The following is a 27,237-nucleotide window of genomic DNA, read 5'->3' as shown; positions in this document are numbered from 1 at the left end:
TTGTAATTCCCTGACCCCAAGAAGCTAGAATTCTCAGCTTTATGCACGTACGACCATAATTGGGACAGGATATCCTACCTTACTTTTGGCACTCTCTTGCTTTGCTTGCTTGGCCCGAAATAATTTATCTTGGTAATCCTGAGCTGAATTGTTCTCGATATTAGTTAAAATGGCATTGGGATTCAATAAAGTCTTTATGGTTTCCTCTGCAATCCCTCGAGATATTGCTTCGTTGATTGCAATTACCGCAGCATGCACTGGATAAGGAAATAAGAGAAACTGAATTCAACGCAAAAGTGTGATAATGTGGCATTAATATACTTGCAAACAAAACTGGCATTTAAAATTAAAAATTAAAAAGGCCATTAAAGATAAGATGCAAATCTTTATAATGAGCTGAGATCTATCTGAATGAGCTTAATTTTCCGACATCAAACATTATTTGGCATTTTATTACAACTTAATTTCTCATTGCAGAGAAAAGCACCAAGATAGAGTCAATGTTTCAGCACCTGGGACAATTCCTCAGATGCAAGATTTGACATACTTAGTGCATATTGTTTTTTTAATCACCGACTTTCACCTAAGCTCTAAGTAGTCTGTTATAACCACATACTTACAAGCAGCTTCATCAACGGAAAGTTCATTTGCCAGAATGCCACCAATTTTACTGAATGCAGGCATCTGAATACCATACTTCTCCAGCTCCTTACGCATATTACTTATTTCCTCCTCTGTGGAGAAAAAAAAGTTACATGTTCATTATCCAAAGTCATCTGTTCGAACAAACTCTACACACTGCATTTAAAACATAACTGCTAAAGAAATTTCCTGAATTGACATCTTTGCACAGAACTTTTTCTGAATAAAAAAATGGCAAATAAGACATCTACCTGTAAAATCCACCTTTCCCAGCAAGTCTTGGATTTGTGGTGCTATTCCGAGTTTGAAAAGGTACAGACTGCAATCAAAGCAAATACGTGAAATGACTTCACATACAAACAACTAACTCTTTATGCTCATCCGAATTTTCTGATTTCTGAACATGAAACCAATTCTGTTACATAAATTTTTGTACAAGTACATTGAAGTAAAACTGGCCTATTGAGTACAAAGCAAGTTATGTAATTTATAGCTATTTTTTTTATTCTTTCATGGGATGTGAGCATACAACATGGCCAGCATTTGTTGTCCATCCATAATTGCTTTTGAGGTGGTGGTGGTGGTGGTGAGCCGTCTTCTTGAACCACTGCTGTCCATCTCCAAGGATATGCAGGTTAGGTTGATTGGCCATGCTAAATTGCCCCTTAGTGTCAAGAGGAACTAGGGTTGCGAAGATAGGGCCTGATTGGGATTGTTATCGGTGCAGGCTCGATCGACCAAATGGCTTCTTTCTGCACTGCAGGGATTTTATGATTCTATCTGGCACAGGTACACTTAGTGCTATTAGGAAGAGAGTGCGCTTATCTGAAGTGATCACTTCCCTGAACTGCTGGTTTCACAATTTAAAACTGGAAATTTCAAAGGCGATTTTTTAAAAAAAAGTTCCCTCCAGGACCTGAACTACTTACCAGTTTGGCTACCACTAGCCAAATCCGCTATCCCATCAGGATAATTTACAGCCCAGTTCATTAATCAGATTTTCAGAGTCATGGACTAGTTGTTAATTTAGACTGTTACAGATGTTAAAAGTCCTTATTTAAGGCATTTTAATAACGCAGCAGTGCCAACAGCTCCTGATGAAATAGTGTCCAACAAGTCTGCTCCCTGGTGCAAATTTCCTGCCCTACGTTGCTCTGGTTATAGTGGAAAGCTGATATTTGTTGATATTCAAATTTGCCCCCCTCCATCACTGTGAGCACCCAGAGGAAACTCATGCAGACAATGAGAGAAAGTGCAAACTCCGTGCAGGCAGTGACCCAAGCTGGGAACCGAATTCGGGTCCCTGGTGCTGTCCAACATGAGATTGACCCCCCCGCCCTCCAAGTGTGAGTCATGTGTTTGCTTACATCACTTCATGGAGGGTACTGTACTTATTCCTAAAGTAAACCTATATGTGCCACATCCTTATACTACCGACCTCCCGCCCTTTTGTACGGGGCGGCACGGTGGCACAGTGTTTAGCACTGCTGTCTCACAGCGCTAGGGACCCAGGTTTGATTCCCGGCTTGGGTCACTGTCTGTGTGGTGATTGCTCATTCTTCCCGTGGGTTTCCTCCGTGTGCTCTGGTTTCCTCCCACAGTCCGAAAGACGTGCTGGTTAGGTGCATTGGCCGTGCTAAATTCTCCCTCAGTGTACCCGAACAGGCACCGGAGTTTGGCTACTAGGGGACTTTCATGGTAACTTCATTGAGGTGATAATGTAAGCCTACTTGTTACACTAATAAATAAACTTTAACTTAAACAGAGTGTGTACACAAGCAAGCATGGAGGACAGCTCTTAGTTTGAACCCACATAGTTCTTGTAGTTACACAGTTAACCCACTTAACACAGCAAACACTTCATAAAGACCTCCCAAATGATAACCAACATCCTATAATAAGGTCCATCAGCTTAATTAAGCCCAACACGTTGGTTAAATGGTGCAATCTCACCCACTAACAAAATAGTCTGGGAGGTGAACCCGAGGGAAAGAAAGTATTGCAAATTCTGGGAGAACACCCGGAAATTTCTTCTCAACTGCCCAAGTCAAATCCAACAAGGTTCTAGAAGACCACTGACGTCCATAAATCACAAATAATTGGAAGCACAACCCAATATATATGGCATGGTGTTCCATGAAGTGTGAAAATTTTAGAAGACCATTTTTACATTAGGCTTTTGTTCATATTCGTATCTCTTTTTCCTTCAGGTCTTTCTTTCTGTTCATTACCGCCCCATAAAATTTCCACCTTTGGAAACGGATCAACTTTTCAAAAGATTCACACATAGAAAATGGTAGTTAAAATTACAAGTGTCTGGTTGGCAAGTACAAATTAGATACTGCAGAAATGAACAGTTTCTGGGAAGTTTGAATTACTCTAGCATCCCCTCAAAACTGAAGAGATCACCACAAGGATGTGAGGTGAGGGGGGGGGGGGGAGGGGGGGGGGAGATGTACAGAAAGAGGGTGCAAGAACATTTAAAAAAAATATATAATCACTTTATTCCTTTTCCTCTTATCCCCTTTCCAAAATGCATGCCAGTCCAAATTGAGCTGCCATCAACTATTCTGTTGATTTCTTGAGCTCTCTGACAAAATGAAGAACGGCAGGGGATGTTTAACCTTCGAGTGAAAGGAGCATCCTTTCATGGCACCTCCAGCAATGGCATACCACAGATTAGACAATTTAAAGCACAAAGTCACATTCTGTTCAATGGTGGATAGAGGTGCTATCCAACAGCTAATGTCCTGTCCATCCTAATAAATCTTAAAGATCCCATTGCACAATTCAGAGGAGCAAGGAATTGTGATGCAGTGATCAACTCCTCTCCTTCAATCTGTAAAAAAAATCTAGGCTGATCATTAATCTCATTGCTGTTTATGGAACATTGCTACTCCTTCTGACTACATGTCATTGTATTTTAAACAGTATTTCACTGTTTTAAGTTCAGATATTTTGACATGAGGCACTGTTTAAAGGCTGGTATTATAATATGTCTGATTCTGCTGCAGTGCGCCAATTCATGAACACACAGTAGCCATTATTATAGGTCTCCGTGTTTTCCAGCTTTTATCTTTCTGATCCTAACTCTGTATTAACCCGGGAATTTACAAAAATCACAGCCTCTAAAACGACAAAAACATTCTCTAAACTAACATCTCTTTTGGTTTTTTTACTTTATCATTACGCTCCTGCCCTGAATATAATTCAACTGTAGGAAAAACCTCCTCTTAATAATCAGTAAAGTGATGGAGGGTGCCATCAACAGTTGCAGCAAGTGGCACTCACACCAATAACTTGCTCACTAATGCCCAGTTTGGGTTCTTTACATCCTTGGTCCAATTTATTTTTATTCGTTCATGGGATGTAGGTGCTGCTGGTTGAGCCAACATTACCCATCCTTGAGAATATTTAAGAGTCTCCATTGCTGTGGATCTGGAATCACATGTAGGCCAACCCCAGATAAGGATGACAGATTTCCTTCCCTAAAGGGCATTAATGAACCAAATGGGTTTTTAGGACAATCGACAATAGTTTCATGGTCAGCATTAGACTTTTAATTCCAGATTTTTATTGAATTCAAATTTCACCATCAGCTACGGTGGGATTTGAACCCAGGTCCCCAGATCATTACCCTGGACCTCTGGAATAGTAGTCCAGTGACAATACCACTATGCCAGCACCTTCCCTTGATATGGACAAAAAAGCTGAACTGAAGATGGGAGGTGAAAGCAACTTTCCATGACATCAAGGCAACCTTTGACCAAAGGTGGCATCAAGGAGCTCCAATGGGAATCATAGAAAACTCTTCCCTAGTTGGAGTCATACCTAGCACAAAGACGATAGGTGTGGTCATTAATGACCTTCCCTCCAGCATAAGGTCAGAAGTGGGGATGTTCACTGATGATTGTACAATATCCCATATCCATTGCAACTCCTCAGATGCTGAACATGGAAACACAGAAACATTGGAAACTGGAGTAGGTCATCCAGCCCTTCGGGCCTCTCCATTATTCAATAGCATCACTGTTGATCATCTATCTCAACGCCATACTCCCACACTCTCCCTATTCCCTCAAAGCCTTTTGAGCCAGGAAGTCCATCTATTTCCTTCTAAAAGATATTCATCGACTTGTAAGGGAGAAGCCAGCAGCTGATTAAGTTTTTGTATGTGTTTAACAATCTGTAGCTGTAACATTTGATATATATTAAACTGTACTTGTATAAGTCTTGTGACCTCAATGATCCTGTATTAATTTGAGAGTTGCTGTGTGAGTCCTATCCACAAACCACTGTTTCAACCATGCATGAGAGTAGGATCATCAGACATGTTTCATGTGCCCAGAGTTTGAACAACCTGCTGATAGAACATCATGGAGATCACATATGAATGATAATCATTAGAGGATGCCCGGCACAGCAGAACAGTAACGCAGTGGAGTTAATTCCGCAGGAAAACAAAAACATGAGGGGGAAAAATCTCTTAGTAATGATGCAAGTCTCCGGAAGATAGTCAAGGGAGAAGTCACTGACTGGATGGAAACATGTTTCCTTCCTTTTTTTCGCACTCTGTATAAAGCAGAGTTGATGTTACAGTGAAAATAGTATGTGTGTCTCACCTGATAAAATAAAGGCAAAATGAGGGAACTGGAGAAAGAGTGAATGAGTTCATAATGACATTCACTGTTCTTAACTGGTCAGAAGATTTTAACAAATGCCTTGTTACTTTAGCAAAATATTCATTAACAGCCAATATATAGACCTCCACCCATAGCAAATACTGCTCAGAACAAGGGTGGGTCAGTTCAATACAAAGTCATCCACTTTACATCACATGCACCTGGCGACTGAAAGATAATCAGTTGTGTAATTACAGGATGCATAACAGGGTTGGAACAGAATAACTGACATTATATTGACAAAATATATGTAATTAATGTACAGTTCATATTGGGAAAAAAAAGGGTTTGCCCAAAATTTATCTAAGTTGAAATGTAAATTGCTGGTGTGACTCAAACAACTAATTTAAGTGTCAACTGACTGTCACTCAATTGCTGTATCACGGTTTAGAAGATGTGCTAGATGCAGTAGCTCATGCAGCAGATGTTAAACCAAGATTGTCTTCTAACCTCAGTTGGATGGAAAAGCTGCCCTGCTACTATTTTGAAGAGGAGCCGAGAGCTCTCCCAGTGTCTTGGTCAACACCACAGGACACAGACTAGCTGGCCATTTATTGGCTGCTTGCTTGTGACCGTTCTACGTGCAATATCCACTTGGACCAGCTTTCAAAAATAACCCCCTGATAGTGAGGTGATTTGAGAGAGAGTCAGAGGATGCAAGTTCTTCCTTTTAACAAAAAACACAGCCAAATGGTTACAATGTAGATACTACCACAAGATGGCACCGTCCACCCATTTCAAAGCAGACGGGCAGTACCGTTGGCACACCAATCACCTACCCTTTTTTAAAAAAGTAATATTTCACATATCTAACTCAAGATGAATTATTTAAAGATTTTGATTAACAGTGTTTCCGTTGACGAAGCAGCAATAATTACCACATGACACCTTGACCCCTAGCTGTTCCAGCAGAGTCATGCACAGCTGTGCACAGCCACTGAAACAACTTCTCAAATCGAGGGTTCCTCTAAAGGCTCATTCTCAGTAGCAATGCAATAAAGAGACTTTGTAATATAAAGAAAGTCTCTTAGAAATAAACCTTTAATCTCGATGGCTCCTGGCAGCCTTTGAAATATCTAATTACTAATAGGGCTGAATAGGTTACATTACTCCTTGCCGGATTAGAAGGTCTCAAAATATTTTGCTGTATTAGTTTATATTTTTGTCCTCCAAAGTTCAGTAACTGTTGTTATGTAGGCGAACATTTTCAACAAACAGCTATGGAACAAAAGCCCTCTTATTATTGGTGGCGTTAGCTGAGGGAGGAATATTAACTACGATATCAGAATTTCCTGCTCGATTTTAACTAGTGCCACAGAATCAAGCTAATTGGGAGAGGCAGTCAGGGCCTGTGTTTAACATCTGCTCCAAATTCCAACAGTGCTGCAGAGATCTCACCCAAACTACGAGCTCTATCCTGAAATGGGGCGGCATGGTGGCACAGTGGTTAGCACTGCTGCCTTACAGCACCCAAGGACCTGGGTTTGATTCCCGGTTTGGGTCAGTGTGTGTGTGTGTGTGTGTGTGTGTGTGTGTGTGTGGAGTTTGCACATTCTCCCCATGCCTGCATGGGTTTCCTCCAGGTGCTCCGGTTTCCTCCCACAGTCCAAAGATGTGTGGGTTAGGTGATTGGCCTTGCTAAAATTGCCACTTAGTGTCATTGGGGGTGGGGGTGGGGACTAGTAGGGTGGATGCGTGGGGTTGCGTGGATAGGGCCTGGGTGGGATTGTGGTCGGTGCAGACTCAATGGATTGAATGGCCTCCTTCTGCACTGTAGGAATTCTTAAACCTAGAAACCCCTGACAGAGGAGAAAGTGCCATACATGTAGCCATATTAACAGAGTTAGTTCACCACCCCCAACAATGCTGAATATAACTCACTAATATCTCCGTTGATATAGTTGTTTGTTGAGCAATCTCGTTTTTATAGGGCTGACCAATGGGGATGCAATATATTCCTTTTTTGGTGGGGACTAGGAAGGTTTCATTTCTGGCCACAGTTCACAATAGTGATGATTCAGCAATCTCACACTTGCAGACAGCACCATTTGGCAAATGGCAGGAATGCAGTCTGCCGCTGCTGCCCATTCATACCAAAATTAATGAAGGGGAAACAACAGTTGCACACTCAGGATTTCCTAAAATGCATCACCCTGCCGTTGAAGCGTCAACTGCAGAACCTTGTCTAACATCCCAACTCTGTTATCATGAGAGGAATTCTGATTCTTGTCATCTTGCCCTGTGCCTTCAGATAACATTCTCACTCCATCAGTCACCTGCTTCCATGCAAACCGCTTCAGCTTGAGGGATGTGACAACATCTCATCTGCACATTGTTCAAGGCTACATCCAAAGTCAAAAAAGATGCCAACACAAATCCAGCAATACAGAAAGCCAATTTAAGTTGAATTTGTCAGGGAAAATCATTTTAGGTGCATTTAATGAATCTACATTGACATACAATTAATTTCATGAATATGCCAACTGATCTTAGTCCCACCAGAATAATTGTTTTCTAAGCAATTTTGTTAGGACTGAAAGATTCCAGAAAGATCAAAGATAACCACTTACCAACTGACTCAAGAACAGCTTCTTCCCTGCTGCCATCAGACTTTTAAATGGACCCACTATATATTAAGCTGATCTTTCTCTTCATCCTATCTGTAGCTGCAACACTATATTCTGCACCCTCTCCTTTACTTTTCCCCTATTTATTCTAGAATAGTATGTTCTGTCTGCATAGTGCACAAGAAACAATACTTTTCACTGTATCCCAATAAACATGACAATAATAAATCAAACCAAATAACCTAAGAACTATAGTTACACCTATCAAACTAATGACGTGATGATACCTTCCTTGTTTTTCCACTTAAAACGGATCTGATGACAGTAATAGCAGTAATTAACTGCAATAAATTAGGCTGAGCTGCTCTGGGCTTGCTTAGGATGGAAGGAAGGTGGTAGCAGAGTGGGTGGAGGAGAGAGAGAGAACAGATAAAAGCGGAGAATCCCCAATAGGGTTCATTGACCACACACATGAGAAACGTGCACGGAGATGTTGGGTTAAGATGGCATATAAATTCACTTCAATAGCTCCCAACATCGATTAGCCTTCCAATACTCATGCCTTGATTCCCAGAGACAGAATGGCCATTTCAAGATGATACTGGAAGGTCTTTAGAACAAGTTGAATCGTATCTTAGATAATGCTTTCAAGAGAAGCAATGAGAAAATTAGGGTGATGCAAAATACAATTCACTCTCAAATAAAAGTCAGTAGGAAATTGTGTAGAGATCAAGCTTGTTCTTAATCAGATTGTGCGTGGTGTAAAAATTAGATTGGTAAGAGGTAAGAAGTGATATTCCACAAGATTGTGCGCAGAGTCACTGCTGTTCACCATCTACATAAATGATCTGGACTCAGGAAAAAGTGTAGTTTCAAAATGTGTTGACAAAAGCAATTGAGGGATGGAGTTAATACAGTGGAGAATTGAGGAAATATACAGGAAAATAACTTGCAGATTAGACATGGACATACCAATGGTAAACAAACTTCAATACAAGTAAATGTTGGATGGCACATCCTGATTGGAGAGTACCGCAGAACCAGCTTGCCAAAATTTGCATTCAGGTCTATATCCGGTGTTTTTGTTGACCATTTTTCAGCTAATAAATGCATGTTTAGGGCGATACTCGCATTAGGATTCAGAATTTTTAATCTCAGAAATACATATCTAGACTGATAATAAGTGGGTATTGTGGGTTCAAGCAGGTAATACGGGCTGTGCTGCCAAGATGATAAGTGGTAGTTTAAGACACGCCCACACAGAGCAGATAGTGCATGGCGACTAAAATAAATTTTTTCACATTTCAAAATGACAACCATCTGCACCAACACTGGTGGTTCATGTCAATCTAGAGTTTTCAGAGCTTCGAAGGTCAAGTTATACACGCAATCAATGGAAATTGATTTGAGGATTGGGGGTAAAATTACACAAATCCCAAAGTTGCAGTCCAAGTTAATAAAAGGCTGTGGTTTATTTCTAGAGGGATAGAACTGAAAAGCAGAGAATGGTAGAATATTACAGCACAGAAGGCGATCATTCAGCCTAACGAAGGGCAAATAAATTAGTCTCACTACTGCTGGGGCGACATGGTGGCACAGTGGTTAGCACTGCTGCCTCAGCGCCAGGGACCCATGTTCGATTCCCACCTGGGTCACTGTCTGCGGAGTCTGCACATTCTCCCCGTGTCTGCGTGGGTTTCTTCCGGGTGCTCTGGTTTCCTCCCATGTCCAAAAGACGTGATGGGTAGGTGCATTGGCCATATTAAGTTCTCCCTCCATGTACCCGAACAGGCGCCGGAGTGTGGCGACTAGGGGATTTTCACAATAACTTCATTGCAGTGTTACTATAAGCCGACTTGTGACTAATAAATAAACTTTACTTTGATTTTTCGCTATATCCCTGAATTTCTTTTCTCCTTCACGGAGTTAATCTGCTCCAATTCGATTTTCAAGTTTGCTGATGACACCACCGTAGTGGGTCGGATCTCAAACAATGATGAGATGGAGTACAGGAAAGAGATAGAGAATCTGGTGAACTGGTGCAACGACAATAATTTCTCCCTCAATGTCAGTAAAATGAAGGAGATAGTCATCGACTTCAGGAAGTGTAGTGGAGGGCATGACCCTATCTACATCAATGGGATGGAGTGAAAATGATTGAAAACTTCAAGGTTCTAGGCGTCCAGATTACGAATAACCTGTCCTGGTCCCTCTACACCGATGCTATAGTTAAGAAAGCCCACAACGTCTCTACTTTCTCAGGAGGCTAAAGAAATTCGGCAAGTCTGCTATGGCTCTCACCAATTGTTACAGATGCACCATAGAAAGCATTCTTTCCGGATGTATCACAGTTTGGTATGGCTCCAGCTCTGACCAAGACCACAAGAAACTACAAAGCGTTGTGAGTGTAGCCCAGTCTATCATGTAAATCAGCCTCCCATCCATTGACTCCGTCTACACTTTCCACCGCCTCAGAAAAGCAGGCAGCATAATCAAGGACCCCATACACCCCGAACATACACTCTTCCATCTTCTTCCGTCAGGAAAAAGATACAAAAGCCTGAGGTCACGTACCAACCGACACGAGGACAGCTTCTTCTCTGCTGCTGTCAGACTTTTGAATGGACTTACCTTGCATTAAGTTAATGTTTCTCTACACCCTAGCTATAGTTGTAACACTACATTCTTCTTTCCTTCTTCCCTATGTACTCTACGCATGGTGTGTGATGTCTGTGTAATGAACAAGAAACAATACTTTTCACTATCCCAATACATGTGACAATAGTAAATAAAATCAAAATCAAATTTCATTTTGAAGGCTACTATTGAATCTGTATCCACCAGCCTATCAGGCAGTATATTCCAAATTGTAACCGCTCATTGTAAAAAAAAAAATCTTTTCTTCATGTCACCTCTGGTTCTATTATCCTTCAACTTAATTATGTCTTCCGATTAGCTACCCTTCAGCCATTGGAAACACTATTTACTCTATCTAAACTTTTAGCCTTCTTTGCTTGAATAGACAGCCCCAGCTTATTCACAAAACTGCAATCACTCATCCTTGGAACCATTCTAGTAAATCTCTTGTATATATAGTCCAAAGCCTTCAGATCCTTCCTAATGTGTGGTGCCCAGAATTAAACACAATACTCCAGCTGAGGTTGAACCCGTGTTTTATATAGATTCAACATAACTTACTGCCTTTTGTACTTTACGTTTCTGTTTATAAAGCCCAGCATCCCATTTGCTAGATTAATGGTCCTGCCACCTTGAAAGATTTGCGCACAAGTACCCCCTGGTTTCTCTCTTCATGTATGCATCCCCTTTAAAATTGTTCTACTTATCTTGTATTGTCTTTCCTTATTCTTCCATCTGAAATGCATCACCCAGAAGTTTACTGCATTGAATTTCATCTGTCATGTGCCTGCCCATTTCACACCCTATATCCACTTGAAGCTTATATCTTCCTCACTGGTCACTATGCTTCCAAGTTTCATGTCATCTGCAAATTTTAACATTGTGCCTTACACCCAGGTCCGAGTCATTCATGTATATCAAAAACAATTGTGGGCCCTGTACTCAACCCTGGAGAACACAATCTGAAAAACAGCCGCTCACCACAACTCTGTTTTCTATTGCTGAGCCAATTTTGTATCCATGTTGTCAAGTTCCTTTTTTATCCCATGGGTTTCAGCTTTGCTGTTCAATTAGATTCGTCTAAAACCACACTCAGGAGTACTTACTGAGCATTGTCTGATCTCTATATTATTATCAAGGATACAAGGAACTGGAGAAGATGCAAAAAAAATAGAATTATATAGAACCTGAAAGTTTATCGCTATCAGGAGAGATCAAATAGGCTGGGGTTCTCCTCGCTAGAGAAAACTTCTATCAGCCCACTGAGATTATGAAAAGTTTTGAAAGGCTAGATTAGAGAAAATATATCCACGTGAGTGGGCCAGAACCAGGGAACATCAAGATAAGACGACAATAAATCCAGAAAGGAATTCAGGAGAAACTTTTACAGGAGAAAGTGGCTAGAATATGAAACCACTACCACAAGCAGTAGGTAGCCAAGACAAATAGCATTTAGGAAGGAGTTGGGTCAGTATGTGAAGGGGAAAGGAATAGAAGAGTTACAGGTATATTAATGGAGTGATGAAAAGATGGGAGGAGGCTTATATGGAACAGAAGCCCCAGACCTGCTGGGCCAAATGGGCTGGTTTGCTCTCTAAAAAGTATGGAATATTATATTCCTACGCTCTCAAACAGAGTTTCCTTTTAAATAAGGGTCATACAGACCTGATGTGTTGATGCACAATTACTTCAAGTCAATTGGGTGGCACTGTGGTGACGCAGTGGTTAGCACTGCTGCCTCACAGCGCCAGGGACCCGGGTTCAATTCCAGCCTCGGTTGACTTTGTGTGTGGAGTTTGCACTTTCTCCCAGTATCTGCGTGGGTTTCCTCTGGGTGCTCCGGTTTCCTCCCACAGTCCAAAGGGTTAGGTGGATTGGCCATGCTAAATTGACCCTAGTGTCAGGGGATTAGCAGGGTAAGTGAGGGTTACGGGAATAATGCCTGGGATTGTGGTCGGTACAGACTCGATGGGCTGAATGGCCTCCTTCTGTACTGTAGGGATTCTATGAATTGGGCTATCATCTTTAGACATTGCACACAGACACAAAAGGTGGGATTTTCTGGCTGCGTTTGCCCCAAGGCCGGAAAATCCCACTAAAGGTCAACGGACACTTCCATAGTCTGTCCCCCTCTCGCTATGATTCCCGTGGTGGGCTGGATGGGAAACTTCTGTCCCAAGTATCTTAACTGCCCCAGACCGGAGTCTAACATTGAGGGTAGCGCTGAAATCCACATTGCCACTTCTTGTCAAAGGTAGATTAGCCATCAGCAACCAATTAAAAATATAGATAAGATGGCACTGCTGTTATGGGGTGTGGCCTGCACTACTGATAGAGATGGATTCCCCAGACTGCCTCGAGAGCAGCGCCATCCCTGGCTGCGACAAACCGAATGTCAGAGGCCAAGAATGACTATTTTAGTGCTTTACATACTGTTGCACTGATAGTTAGCCCACATACTTTTCCACCAAGTCTGCTTACTTCTTGACTCTCAGTCATTAGCACTGCTGCCTCACAGCTCCAGGGACCCGGTTTCAATTCCGACCTTGGGTGACTGTCTGTCTGGAGTTTTCACATTCGTCCTGTGTCTGTGTGGGTTTCCTCCCACTGTCCAAAGATGTGCAGGTCAGGTGGATTAAACATGTTAAATTGCCCCTTAGTGTCCCGAGATGTGTATCTTAAGAAAAATTAGCCATGGTAAATGTGTGGGGTTACAGGGATAGGGGCTGGGTAAGATATTCTGTCAGAGAGTCAATGCAGGCTTAATGGGCCAAATGATTTCTTTTTGCCCTGTAGGGATTCTATGATTCTTATACAACAGGGTTCTGCTAAATGTATATACAAGTAAATTAGTTTAAATTAAAGTGCTAAAATATCGCCAGAGAATATCTGTTTAAATGCCAATTATTTGTGAAGCCTGAGAATAACCTGCACTAAGTTGGAAAACATTCAAGTTTATTTTAATGTCAGGTCTCTATCTATGGACAAAAAACATTGCATCATTGTAAAATGTGTATTTCTGTTCATTGCAAATCATAAAAATCAACATAACAGCAAAGTGGCCTCTCAAAGCAGAACATGTGAAAACAAAAGGGTGCTCAAATTGTCATCTTACAAAAATTCAAAAAAAGTGTCCCACCCCACAGTCACCAAAACTAGCTATTTGGTATCCAGGCTTGCCTGAATTATATCTGAAAACAAAACAAGCATTTTCCTGCCCTGTTGCTCTCTCCAACACTGCCAGGAGCTCTCTTATCTTACGCTTAGTACACAAACATTGAAAGATCTATTATCCCCTAAAAAATGATTACACAAATTAGAGCCTTGTAAGGTTTTAGACATTGGCCTTTTTTATCAGTGTGACCCAATCTTAAATCCAACCATGAGTGACGGTTAAGAACTAGGAGCAGGAGTAGGCCATTTGGCCCCTTGAGCCTGCTCCGCTATTCAATAAGATCACGGCTGATCTTTTTGTGGACTCAGCTCCACTTACCTGCCCGCTCACCATAACCCTTAATTCCTTTACTGTTCAAAAATCTATTCATCTTTGCCTTAAAATCATTCAATGAAGTACCCTCAACTGCTTTACTGGGCAGGGAATTCCACTGATTTACAACCCTTTGGGTGAAGAAGTTCCTCCTTAACTCAGTCCTAAATCTGCTCCCCCTTATTTTCAGGTTATGCCACCTAGTTCTGGTTTCACCTGCCAGTAGATACAACCTCCCTGCTTCAATCTTATCCAATCCCTTCACAATTTTGTGTGTTTCTGAAGATCCCCTCTCATTCTTCTTTAATTCCAGTGAGTGTAGTCCCAGTTACTCAGTCTCTTCTCGTAAGCCAACCCTCTCAACTCCAGAATCAACCCAGTTGAAAGCTCCTGCAGGCAGTTGACTGTAATAGTCCTATGTGATTTGAGCCTGGACTGTGTCAAACCAGCTTGAGGATAACAGAAGCAGACAATGAGACTACCCTGATGATTCAGCATTCATTAACAATATTACTCAGGAGAAACCCCGAGATGTAAGGAATTGGGAAGAAAATGTTGATTGGTGCAGTAGTTGGTATTTGGTTTTCTTCTGGTGCCGTAACAGCTACTAATGCAAAAGCAGAGTTTTAAAAAAACAAGGTAACGTATGCACTCAAAGGAAGTGTCCTTCTACAATTTTCTTTATAATTGGTTTGAAATCAAAACCTCTCTCACAATTACAAATCACAATGTATCAACACAACTGCTCGCTTAGTGTTATGTTGACTTTCATAGAATCCTACAATGCAAAATGAGGCCATTCGGCCCATCGAGTCTGCACCAACCACAATCCCGTCCAGGCCCTATCCCCATAACACCATGTATTTACCCTAACTGGTTCCTGACACTAAGGGACAATTTAATATGGCCAATCCACCTGACCCGCACATCTTTGGACTGTCAGAGGAAACCGCAGCACCCAGGGGAAACCCAGACAGACACGGGGAAAATGTGCCAACTCAACACATTCAGTGAAGCAAGCCGGGAATCGAACACAGGTCCCTGGCGCTATGAGACAGCAATGCTAACCACTGTGTCACCATGCCGCCCTAACATAGCATCAATAAGAAACAAGGAAAATTAACTGTTGCCAGCATTAAAAAAATGTACAAATTGTGGAACTGAAAACAATTGCAGCAGCAATGTAACCACAATAGTTTTCAGTAATGATGTGTGTTCTGTGATTAAAAACTAAATTCTGATTTTGTTGAAAGCATCAGGGTTTGTGATAAAGCAAAAAGAACACACACCAGGGATCATTTTAAACAGTTTGCTGCTCTCAGCTTTCATGTTATAGCATGACAAATGACAAACGAAAAGTGACCAATAGGAAGGAAACCTAACTGAGTCAGGAAGTGGCTAATGTTGACCACCACTGAGTAAAAACAGATACTCTACCAAGCATACTTTCAGTAACTGAACAGTGCAGAACAGTAAAAACGTGATGCCTCATTTATATTACTGAGACGTCTCTCAGGCTCAACTCCAATCTTCACAGTTGAGGACTGTGAACAGAAAGGATCTAAATCTCTCAGTTGCAATAGCTCCCTTCAAGGGTAATAATCCATGTGTGTAAACAAGCTCAGAAATTGCTACATTACAACACTGCATTTCAAGCTGTGAAAGTCACGTACGACTGGATAGTCAGATGTCAGTCGTTGAAACGTTTCCCGCAGAGGGACTCCAATTCTAAAATTAAGAGTTTACATTTGGAACCATATAATGAAAGATATATTAATAAAAGCAATAGAATAACAAGAAACATGAGGCAATTTTCAGGTTAGCTTCAGATTATCAGATCGTGAGGATCTACACCACTGACAAAGCACCATACTCCTTTCATTCCTATTGCCTCATGTGTGTTGGGTTTCAACACAAATGGAGCCCATTTTTCACACATTGCTTCCTTGAATAGTATTTAATCATAACTTTATGTGTATGCACTTGGCATTATTTGACATTAGATTTTGTCTACGTAATGCCCGTAGGACAATAGGGAGTTTTATATTCGTTACAATGTTTCAGCCAATGCAGTGCTCAAACTCCAAGCAGTCACGGACATATATTCAAGTCTCCCATTGCTTTCCAGGTTACCTTAGTGCATGTATGCAGTAGATCACCCGAGGCATATTTTTTCGATCGTAAACATCTGTTGTCTCAGGATAAAAGATCTGGAAGAACAAAGACAAAGGGGGAAGATGATCCTTTAGCAACTAGTTATTTGTTAAAATTAAATGCCATGTAAACATTCACCTGCATAATGTCATACTTCCTTTAACCAATATTTGTTCATTTTCCCCAAGACTCAAAATGAAATCACCATTTACCATAATATCTACTGTCCATTCCTCCCACTCTAGAAGTCCATGTCATGCACTGCAAATTGTTTCTACCACTGATAAAAAATATATGACGAATATGACTTTTATTTAATAACTTTTACTATTAATTTTTAAATTATTTAATTTAAATACACCAAAACAAAATGAATGCCGAAAACAATAAGGCAGTGGGTGAAGTGAAACAACATTGTACATATATCAAAAATGTTCACAATGGGAGTATCATGATCCACCTTCCCCCCCCCCCCCCCTATCCCTTGATCCCTTTCACTCCAGAGCTATATCTAATTCCTTTTTGAAATCACACAATGTTTTGGCCTCAACCACTTTCTGTGGTAGTGAGTTCCACGGGTTCACCAGTCTCTGGGTGAAGAAATTGTTCCTCACCTCCGTCCTAAAAGGTTTACCCCTTATCCTCAACTATCATCCCTAGTTCTGGACTCCCCCTACCATTGGGAAGATTCTTTCTGAACCTATCCTGTCTAATCCTGTTAGAATTTTATAAATTTCTATGAGATTTCCTCTCACTCTTCTAAACTCCAGTGAATATAATGAAAACTGACTTGGTCTCTCCTCAAATGATAGGCCTGCAATCCCAGGAATCAGTCTGGTAAACATTTACTGCACTCCTTCTATAGCAAGTACATCCTTCTTCAGATAAGGATGCTAGAAGTGCACACAGTACTCCAGGTATGGCCTCACCAACGCCCTGTACAATTGCAGTAAAACATGCCTATTCCTATACTCAAATCCTCTCTCTTTGAAGGCCAACATACCACTTGCCTTCTTTACTGACTGCTGTACCTGCATGCTTACTTTCAGCTATAGGTATTGGTGAGAAGACAACAAATCTGCTTCAGTGACAATGATGGTGGTGAGGTGGGAGTGTGACTGCAGACTGATATGGCTCCATCGATTACAGCAGAGATGGTGGTTTCAGACCTGCCAGGGGAATAATCCAGGGGCACAGAACCTCAGGAGGATTCGCTACGGGCAAGGTACGCAACATATTTTGTCAAGAGCATGTTTTCTCAAGACTAGTTCGCATTGACATCTCTGAAAGGGTCAGACATCCAAATTACAAGCAAATATTTTTTTTAAAAAGTATGAACACTTCAATATGCGTTTTAATTTGCAATGTCAAAAACAAAGCATCCTCCCACCAGACTTCCTTCATTCTCTAATCTAATCTCAAAAGCATACCCATTACTGCACAACTGCAAATTCTTGTACTTTCCACATCAGGAGCCTCAGCAATATGGATTTCCCCCATTGTCAAAGTAAAGGATGTTTAATACTGTGAACCCTCAAAAAGCTGAGACATTAACCAAGTTCGCCTCATGGACGATTCTTACAATCGTCAAAAAGGCTCCCACATGTCTGCTAGATCTTAATCCCCGTGGTGAAATGGTGGAATTGTAACTTGCTGCATCATCCACTTTAGTTCATTTATAGCCTAATAACAGTTTGAACAAATGTTATTTAATTTAAAATTGAAGCACTCCATTCTACTGTACCAAATTTAGGGGCAGCATGGTGGCACAATGGTTAGCACTGCTGCGTCACCAGGGACCCAGGTTTGGTTCCAGCCTTGGGTGTCTGTGTTGAGTTTGCATGTTCTCCCCATGTCTTCGTGGATTTCCTCCAGGTGCTCCAGTTTCCTCCCTCAGTTCAAAGATGAGCAGGTTAGGTGGATTGGCCATGCAAAATTGCCCCTTAGTGTCCAAAGATGTGTAGGCTAGGTGGATTAGCCAGGGTAAATGTACAGGGATAGGACAGGTGGGTGGGGAAATACTCTTTCAGAGAGTCGGTGCAGACTCGATGGACTGAAAGGTTTCTTTCTGCATTGTAGTGATTCCATTTCATCTCACTAAATTAAGTGCCAGAACCAAAAGTGTTGGAAAGTGTTCCCCTACCCGTTCCCAACTTCTTGTGCCTTTTTAATGAATGGAGAGACAGTTAAGCTGCATAGGATGCTGAAAATGAGTATAATCATATGGGTTATTTGAAAGCTTTCCTTGTGTGGTCACAGCTTTTATTGAAAGCTTGAATCAAAATAAAAGGTATTTGGCAATGTCCCCAAACATCAATAAAGATTTACAATATTATCCATACTTGGAATAAAATTCACTTGCAGTCAAGATTTTAACTCGCACTCCTGCAGATGGCTACTCAGCCATGTAACTTCTAGAGGTCGAGGTCATAGAGTCAGAGGTTTACAGCATGGAAACAGGCCCTTCGGCCCAACTTGTCCATGCCGCCCCTTTTTAAAAAAAAAAACCCTAAGCTAATCCCAATTGCCCGCATTTGGGCCATATCCCTCTATACCCATCATACCCATGTAACTATCTAAATGCTTTTTAAAAGTTAAAATTGTACCCGCCTCTACTATTACCTCTGGCAGCTTGTTCCAGACACTCACCACCCTGTGCGTGAAAAAATTGCCCCTCTGGACACTTTTGTATCTCTCCCCTTAAATCTATGCCTTCTAGTTTTAGACTCCCCTACCTTTGGGAAAAGATATTGACCATCTACCTTGTCTATGCCCCTCATTATTTTATAGACCTCTATAAGGTCACCCCTCAGCCTCCTACGCTCCATAGAAAAAAGTCCCAGTCTATTCAGCCTCTCCTTATAACTCAATCCATCAAGTCCCGGTAGCATCCTAGTAAATCTTTTCTGCACTCTTTCTAGTTTAATAATATCCTTTCTATAATAGGGTGACCAGAATTGCACACAGTATTCCAAGTGTGGCATTACCAATGTCTTGTACAACTTTAACAAGACATCCCAACTCCTGTATTCAATGTTCTGACCGATGAAACCAAGCATGCCGAATGCCTTCTTTATCACTCTGTCCACCTGTGACTCCACTTTCAAGGAGCTATGAACATGTACCCCTAGATCTCTTTGTTCTGTAACTCTCCCCAACGCTCTACCATTAACTGAGTAAGTCCTGCCCTGGTTCAATCTACCAAAATGCATCACCTCGCATTTGTCTAAATTAAACTCCATCTGCCATTCGTCAGCCCACTGGCCCAATTGATCAAGATCCATGAAAACAGTTCCACAAATTCAGAACTAAGCTGATGTACACAAGTAACAATGGTCCTACACCACATTATCAAGGAAACTTGACAAATTGTACTCGGAATTGTCAGGAAAAAGATACTAAAGTCTGAGGTTATGTCCCAACCGACTTAAGAACAGCTTCTTCCCTGCTGCCATCAGACTTTTGAATGGACCCAGCTCTCATTAAGTTGATCTTTCTCTCCATCCTAGCTATGACTAACACTACAGTCTGCACTCTCTCATTTCCTTCTCTATGAACGGTATGCTTTGTCTGTATAGCATGCAAGAAACAATACTTTTCACTGTATACTAACACATGTGACAATAGTAAATCAAATCAAATCTATCTCAATATTAAGAAAGCAGCACATTAAAAAATGGGAGTGTGAACGCCTGGTGAACTTTGACCTTAAAACTAAATATTAATTACGTACCATTAAATAACCAAACTGTTTAGCTAGGTTTGATGAACGGTCACAAACCTATTACCTGAAATTGCAGTCATACTTGATTTTTAAAAAAACACCAGGTAATTTTGACAGTACTTCAGGCAAAATATCAGCAGCTTTACATAAATTCTAAAACTTGACAAGATGCACTAATTACACCATACAATTTTTGAAATTATAAATTTTGCTTTAGAATTTGGTTCTTTTTTTAAATGAAATCTCTAGATATTAGAAGTTAAGAGAATGGAGGTTAAACATCAAAATCCCCCAACTGACCAATTTTAGAATGAGTAGTCCCCACAGACACAGACTAAATGGAGGAGTATAGTTCCGTCAGTGCCATCAACTCTCTATAATCTTTCCCAATTAATCATTCTTCCATAGGTGATTCAGACGTCAAGTGTTCAAACACTCCTTGAGCACAAGAAGCTGATTGCCTGTTTTAGAAAAAGCATTCTTGCACACATACTGCTCCACCCACAGTGAACATGATCTTGGCTCTCAACACTCCTTCATGCAGCAAAGGTTTGTCACCACCACTCCCCCCTCAAAGAGAGTTAAATCTTGATGCAGCCCACCCCTCCTTGCATCTTAGCAGTGAGCAAGGTTTCATCATGCGAACCTCCCCAATGAAACAAGAGTACAGGAATGAGACAGTATCTGGTGAACTGGCGAAGCAGCAATCATCTCTCCCTCTATTTCAACAAAACGAAGGAGATTTTCATCGACTACTTGAAGCGTAGTGAAGAACATGTCCCTGTCTACATCAACAGGGACGAAGTAGAAATGGTTGAGAGCCTCAGGTTTTTAGGTGTCCAGATCACCAACAATCTGTCCTGGTTCCCCCCACGCCGACGCTATAGTTAAGAAAGCTCACCGACACCTCTACTTTCTCAAAAGGCTAAGAAAATTTGGCATATCAGCTACGACTCTCACCAACTTTTACAGATGCACCATAGAAAGCATTCTTTCTGGTTGTATCACAGCTTGGTATGGCTCCTGCTCTGCCCAAGACTGCAAAAAAACTACAAAAGGTCGTGAATGTAGCCCAATCCATCACGCAAATCAGTCTCCCATCCATTAACTTTGTTGCCTCGGCGAAGCAGCCAGCATAATTAAGGACCCCACGCATCCCAGACATTCTTTCTTCCACCGGGAAGATACAAAAGGTCTGAGGTCATGTACAAACCGACTCAAGAACAGCTTTTTCCCTGCTGCCATCAGACTTTTGAATGGACGTACCTTGCATTAAGTTCATCTTTCTCTACACCCTAGCTATGACTGTAACACGACATTCTGCACTATCTCCTTTCCTTCTCTATGAAAGGTATGCTTTGTCTGTATAGTGCAAAAGAAGCAATACTTTTCACTGTATGTTAATATGCGACAATAATAAATCAAATCAAACCAACCAAGTAGGATTTTATCCTCATATTCCAGATGAGTTACCTTGTCTAACCCAAGAACTGGCTAATCTTTCTGTTGCCCTAATTCCAACACCCACCACCTCCCCCCTGCCTGCAACCCCTTTCCCAAACCTCACTAGCTTTTCCTCATGTGCTTCAATTCCCCTTTAAAAGTAACACCCTCACAAACACATTCCCATTCACAGAACCCCTCACTTCCCCAGCCTGTTCCAACTGGCTTTACTTCTCTGCTGCTGTTCAATGCCATTTTCTCTCTCCTACTTTTGTCTTTGCCCTCTCCACAATCATTCAATGTTTGCACCCTGTAAACTGCTTGACCTGTAAAATTCAAAGATTGGTCTTAAATACATATGCCATAGGATACTGGAAATATTTCAAGCACCAGAAGTTTGGGACGGGGGAGGTGGTGAGGTTTGGCAAATACCAAGGAAATTGTAAAACATTACAAGAGGATACAGATAGATAGATAGGTTAAAGGGAAGGCAGCTGGCAGATTCAATGTGAACACGTGCAAGGTGATGCATTTTTGGGAAGAGCACAATTAGCTTAAAAGCAAAAAAGTTGGTTCTCCAAGAAATACATTATCAGGTGTCATTTTAAAAAGCCACTGAGGTCACAAATATGACCTCGTCATCCATCAGTCAGGCCAACAGGGAGTTTATACAACACAGATGGGTAAACACCCCACATGGCGCAATATTAAAATCATACAGACCAGGAAGGTTTCATGTTTGATCGTTGCGGTCTGGGCCAAGTTAGCGGATTGTAAATAGAATAGTGCTGCAGAGCTCCACAGATTAAAAGTAAAAAACCTGTAAGTTCTAGAAATCTGAAATGAAAACAGATGTGTTTCTTACACTTTCTGCCAACATCTGGCATCTGTTGCTGTGGAGACCCTTTTGCTAATATCCAATATAAAGTGTCCTCAATGTCCCTTGGAGAAAGTTAAACAGGGAAATAAAATTATTTGTTTCCAATCCAGCTCTGGGACTTTGAACAAATTAAGCAGAGGTGTTGAATAAATTAAAAATCTGTTTCTTTTTCTATAGGCTTAAATTAAATTGAAGAGGAGTTACTTGCCTAAAACTAGGATATTCGACATTTTTAGCAAACCTCACTTAAAAAGAAAATGGAAATGCCATGTTCTGAGCAGTAAGAAGCATTCCTGTGAACATGGAGATTAGGTTACATTGTTGGGGCAGTAGAAACTGATTCGCATCGCATTGAATCAGAAATAACTAATGTGTACACTGGTTGCAAAGAAAGAAAATAAGTGGTCCAAAACTCAAGGGCAGACAAAGGAAACAGTCACGCAGATTTGACAGATTAACCACCAACTGTTTTTAGCACTATTACTTCACCTTAAAGGCAGCAGACATACTGTAAACAGTAATTTTTTTTTAGCAATGAGGGGAAAAAAAAGGATCAGAGATTTGACAAGCTTCTTTGAATTTGTGGTACTTCTGCTTGGTCTGTCAAGGACCCAGTATTCGCTCAGAACAAAGTCAACAGGATATTCTCAATCACATGACAGGAAAACAGGCACAATCGTGACTGAGGCACAGCTCATTGAAATATACCAAAATTACATCGCACAATGAGCTATTCCCTATTACAAGGGTTTCACTGTACTTCACGTAGCTATACCTCGCGTCCACCTTGGAGCAGCAGCTGCAATCTAACAGAAGTTTACAGCTCCTGCCGTCACCTCACGAGAACTCTTGCAATCCTAGATCATTAATGCTCGTGAACTTTGTTTCTCTCCAAGCCATTCTAATACGATCCGATCAACATCCACACATAAGCTGGCCTCAAATTCTTATTAGCTCATTAGACTTATTTTCAGAAATTAAGCAAGAATACAGACCAATTCAACCTCCTGGAAAACGACATGTAAACTATCAGAGTTTTTCCAGCTACCAGCTGCTCTACAAGTGGTGAATCTCAGAATCCCTACAGAGCAGAAGGAGGCCATTCGGCCCATCGAGCCTGCACCAACAACAATCCTACCCAGACCCTACCCCCGTAACCCCACATATCTACCCTGCCAGTCCCCCCTCACACTATGGGGCAACTTTGCACGGCTAATTAATCTAACCCGCAGATCTTTGGACTGAGGGAGGAAACCAGAGTATGTGGAGGAAACCCACGCCAACACAGGGAGAAGGTGCAAACTCCAGACAGACAGTGTCCCGAGGCTGGTATTGAACCCAGGTCCTTGGCGCTGTAGACCATAAGACATAGGAGCAGAATTAGGCCACACAGCCCATCGAGTCTGCTCCGCCATTCAATCATGGCTGATATTTTTCTCATCCTTATTCTCCTGCCTTTTCCCCATAACACCTGATCCCCTTATTAATCGAGAACTTATCTATCTCTTTCCGAAAGACACTCAATGACCTGGCCTCCTCAGCCTTCTGCAGCAAAGAGTTCCACAGATTCACCACTCTCTGGCTGAAGAAATTCCTCCTCAACTCTGTTAGAACCATAGAACCATAGAAAATTACAGCTCAGAAACAGGCCTTTTGGCCCTTCTTGTCTGTGCCGAACCATTTTATGCCTAGTCCCACTGACCTGCACTTGGACCATATCCCTCCACACCCCTCTCATCCATGAACCCGTCCAAGTTTTTCTTAAATGTTAAAAGTGACCCCGCATTTACCACTTTATCCAGCAGCTCATTCCACACTCCCACCACTCTCTGCGTGAAGAAGCCCCCCCTAATATTCCCTTTAAACTTTTCTCCTTTCACCCTTAACCCATGCCCTCTGGTTTTTTTCTCCCCTAGCCTCAGCGGAAAAAGCCTGCTTGCATTCACTCTATCTATACCCATCAAAATCTTATACACCTCTATCAAATCTCCCCTCAATCTTCTACGCTCCAGGGAATAAAGTCCCAACCTATTCAATCTCTCTCTGTAACTCAGCTTCTCAAGTCCCGGCAACATCCTTGTGAACCTTCTCTGCACTCTTTCAATCTTATTTACATCCTTCCTGTAACTAGGTGACCAAAACTGTACACAATACTCCAAATTCGGCCTCACCAATGCCTTATATAACCTTACCATAACACTCCAACTTTTATACTCGATACTCCGATTTATAAAGGCCAATGTACCAAAGGCACTCTTTATGACCCTATCCACCTGTGACGTCACTTTTAGGGAACTCTGAACCTGTATTCCCAGATCCCTCTGTTCAACTGCACTCTTCAGAGTCCTACCATTTACCCTGTACGTTCTACTTTGGTTTGTCCTTCCAAAGTGCAATATCTCTCACTTGTCTGCGTTAAATTCCATTTGCCATTTTTCAGCCCATTTTTCTAGTTGGTCCAAATCCCTCTGCAAGCTTTGAAAACCTTCCTCACTGTCCACTACACCTCCAATCTTTGTATCATCAGCAAACTTGCTGATCCAATTTACCACATCATCATCCAGATCATTGATATAGATGACAAACAACAACGGACCCAACACCGATCCCTGTGGCACACCACTAGTCACAGGCCTCCACTCAGAGAAGCAATCCTCCACAACCACTCTCTGGCTTCTTCCATTGAGCCAGTGTCTTATCCAATTTACTACCTCCCCATGTATACCCAGCGACTGAACCTTCCTAACTAACCTCCCATGAGGGACCTTGTCAAAGGCCTTGCTGGAATCCGGGTAGACAACATCCACCGCCTTCCCTTCATCCACTTTCCTGGTAACCTCCTCGAAAAACTCTAATAGATTGGTCAAACATGACCTACCACGCACAAAGCCATGTTGACTCTCCCTAATAAGTCCCTGTCTATCCAAATATTTGTAGATCCTATCCCTTATCACACCTTCCAATAACTTGCCCACCACCGACGTCAAACTTACTGGCCGATAATTTCCCGGATTTCTTTTGGAACCTTTGTTAAACAACGGAACAACATGAGCCACCTTCCAATCATCCGGCACCTCCCCCGTGAATACTGACATTTTAAATATGTCTGCCAGGGCCCCTGCAAGTTCAACACTAGTTTCCCTCAAGGTCCGTGGGAATACCCTGTCCGGTCCTGGGGATTTATCCACTCTGATTTGCCTCAAGACAGCAAGCACCTCCTCCCCTTTAATCTGTAACGGTTCCATGGCCTCCCTACCAGTTTGCCCTATTTCCGTAGACTCCATGCCCGTTTCCTCAGTAAATACGGATGCAAAAAACCCATTTAGTATCTCCCCCATCTCTTTTGGTTCCATACACAGTCTACCACTCTGGTCTTCAAGAGGAACAATTTTATCCCTCACTATCCTTTTGCTCCTAACATACCTATAGAAGCTCTTTGGATTTTCCTTCACTCTGTCTGCCAAAGCAACCTCATGTCTTCTTTTAGCCCTCCTGATTTCCCTCTTAAGTAGCTTCTTGCACTTTTTATAGTCCTCGAGCATCTGATGTGTTCCTTGCTGCCTGTACATTTCATACAACTCTCTCTTCCTCTTAATCAGTGTTACAATCTCCCTCGAGAACCAAGGTTCCTTATTCCTATTTACTTTGCCTTTAATCCTGACAGGAACATACAAACACTGCACTCTCAAATTTCTCCTTTGAAGGCCTCCCACTTTCCATTTACATCCTTACCAGAGAACAGCCTGTGCCAATCCACACTTCCCAGATCCCTTCTCATTTCATCAAATTTGGCCTTTTTCCAGTTCAGAACTTCAACCCGAGGACCAGATCTATCCTTATCCACGATCAGGTTGAAACTAATGGCATTATGATCACTGGATCCAAAGTGTTCCCTCACACTCACATCTATCACCTTCCCCAACTCATTTCCCAATAGGAGATCCAATATCGCATCCTCTCTAGTTGGCACCTCTATATACTGATGTAGAAAATTCTCCTGAACACATTTTACAAACTCTACCCCGTCTAAACCTTTAACAGTATGCGAGTCCCAATCTATATGTGGAAAATTAAAATCCCCTACTATCACAACTTTGTGTTTCCTGCAGTTGTCAGCTATCTCTCCGCTGATTTGCTCCTCCAATTCTCGCTGACTATTGGGTGGTCTATAATACAACCCCATTAATGTGGTCATACCTTTCCTGTTTCTCAGCTCCACCCATAGGGCCTCTGTAGACAAGCTCCCTAATCTATCCTGCCCGAGTACCGCTGTAACATTTTCCCTGACCAACAATGCCACCCCCCCACCTTTTATCCCTCTGCCTCTATCCCGCCTGAAACATTGGAACCCTGGAACATTGAGCTGCCAGTCCTGCCCCTCCTGTAGCCAAGTTTCACTAATGGCTATAATGTCATATTTCCACGTGTCTATCCATGCCTTCAGCTCATCTGCCTTCCCTACAATACTCCTGGCATTGAAATAGACACACCTCAAGAAATTATTTCCACCACACTCTACCCTTCCATTTGTGATTTTGCTTGAACTAACCTGTCTTTTTACCCCTGCTCCACTATCTGCTCTGGCACTCTGGTTCCCACCCCCCTGCAAATCTAGTTTAAACGCTCCCCAATAACACTAGCAAATCTCCCTGCAAGTATATTGGTCCCCTTGTAGTTTAGGTGTAACCCGTCTCTCTTGTACAGGTCCCACCTGCCCCAGAAGAGGTCCCAATGATCCAAGAATTGGAAACCCTGCCCCCTGCACCAGTTCCTCAGCCACGTGCTTATCCGCCCAAGCATCCTACTCCTGCCCTCACTGGCATGTGGCTCAGGTAGCAATCCTGAGATTACTACCCTCGGGGTCCTGCTTTTTAACTTCCTTACAAACTCTTTGTACTCACTCTTTAGTGTTCTAAAGGATCGTCCCTTCAGCCTGAGGTTGTGCCCTCTGGTTCTAGTTTATCCTACTCGTGGAAACGTCCTCTCCACATCTATTCTATCCAGGCCTCGCAGTATCCTGC

At 41.9% G+C, this 27,237-nt stretch overlaps 1 protein-coding gene across 1 annotated transcript in view; it reads right to left on the bottom strand.

Annotated features, from left to right (window-relative positions):
- The window catches only part of iqgap2 (IQ motif containing GTPase activating protein 2), a 354,173-nt gene that overhangs the window by 138,168 nt on the left and 188,768 nt on the right, over positions 1-27,237 (bottom strand). Inside the window, exons 5-8 of the mRNA XM_078214942.1 lie at positions 16,149-16,225; positions 894-961; positions 621-734; positions 79-257 (exon numbers count right to left, since the gene is read on the bottom strand). Of these exons, the coding sequence (XP_078071068.1) occupies positions 79-257; positions 621-734; positions 894-961; positions 16,149-16,225 (438 nt within the window). The remainder of the gene's footprint in view (positions 1-78; positions 258-620; positions 735-893; positions 962-16,148; positions 16,226-27,237) is intronic.

Source organism: Mustelus asterias, chromosome 6, assembly GCF_964213995.1.
Source record: "Mustelus asterias chromosome 6, sMusAst1.hap1.1, whole genome shotgun sequence".
In the NCBI taxonomy this organism is placed as follows: Eukaryota; Metazoa; Chordata; class Chondrichthyes; order Carcharhiniformes; family Triakidae; genus Mustelus; species Mustelus asterias.
Note: the sequence above shows the minus strand (reverse complement) of the source record. Positions and strands in the feature narration are given on the sequence as shown.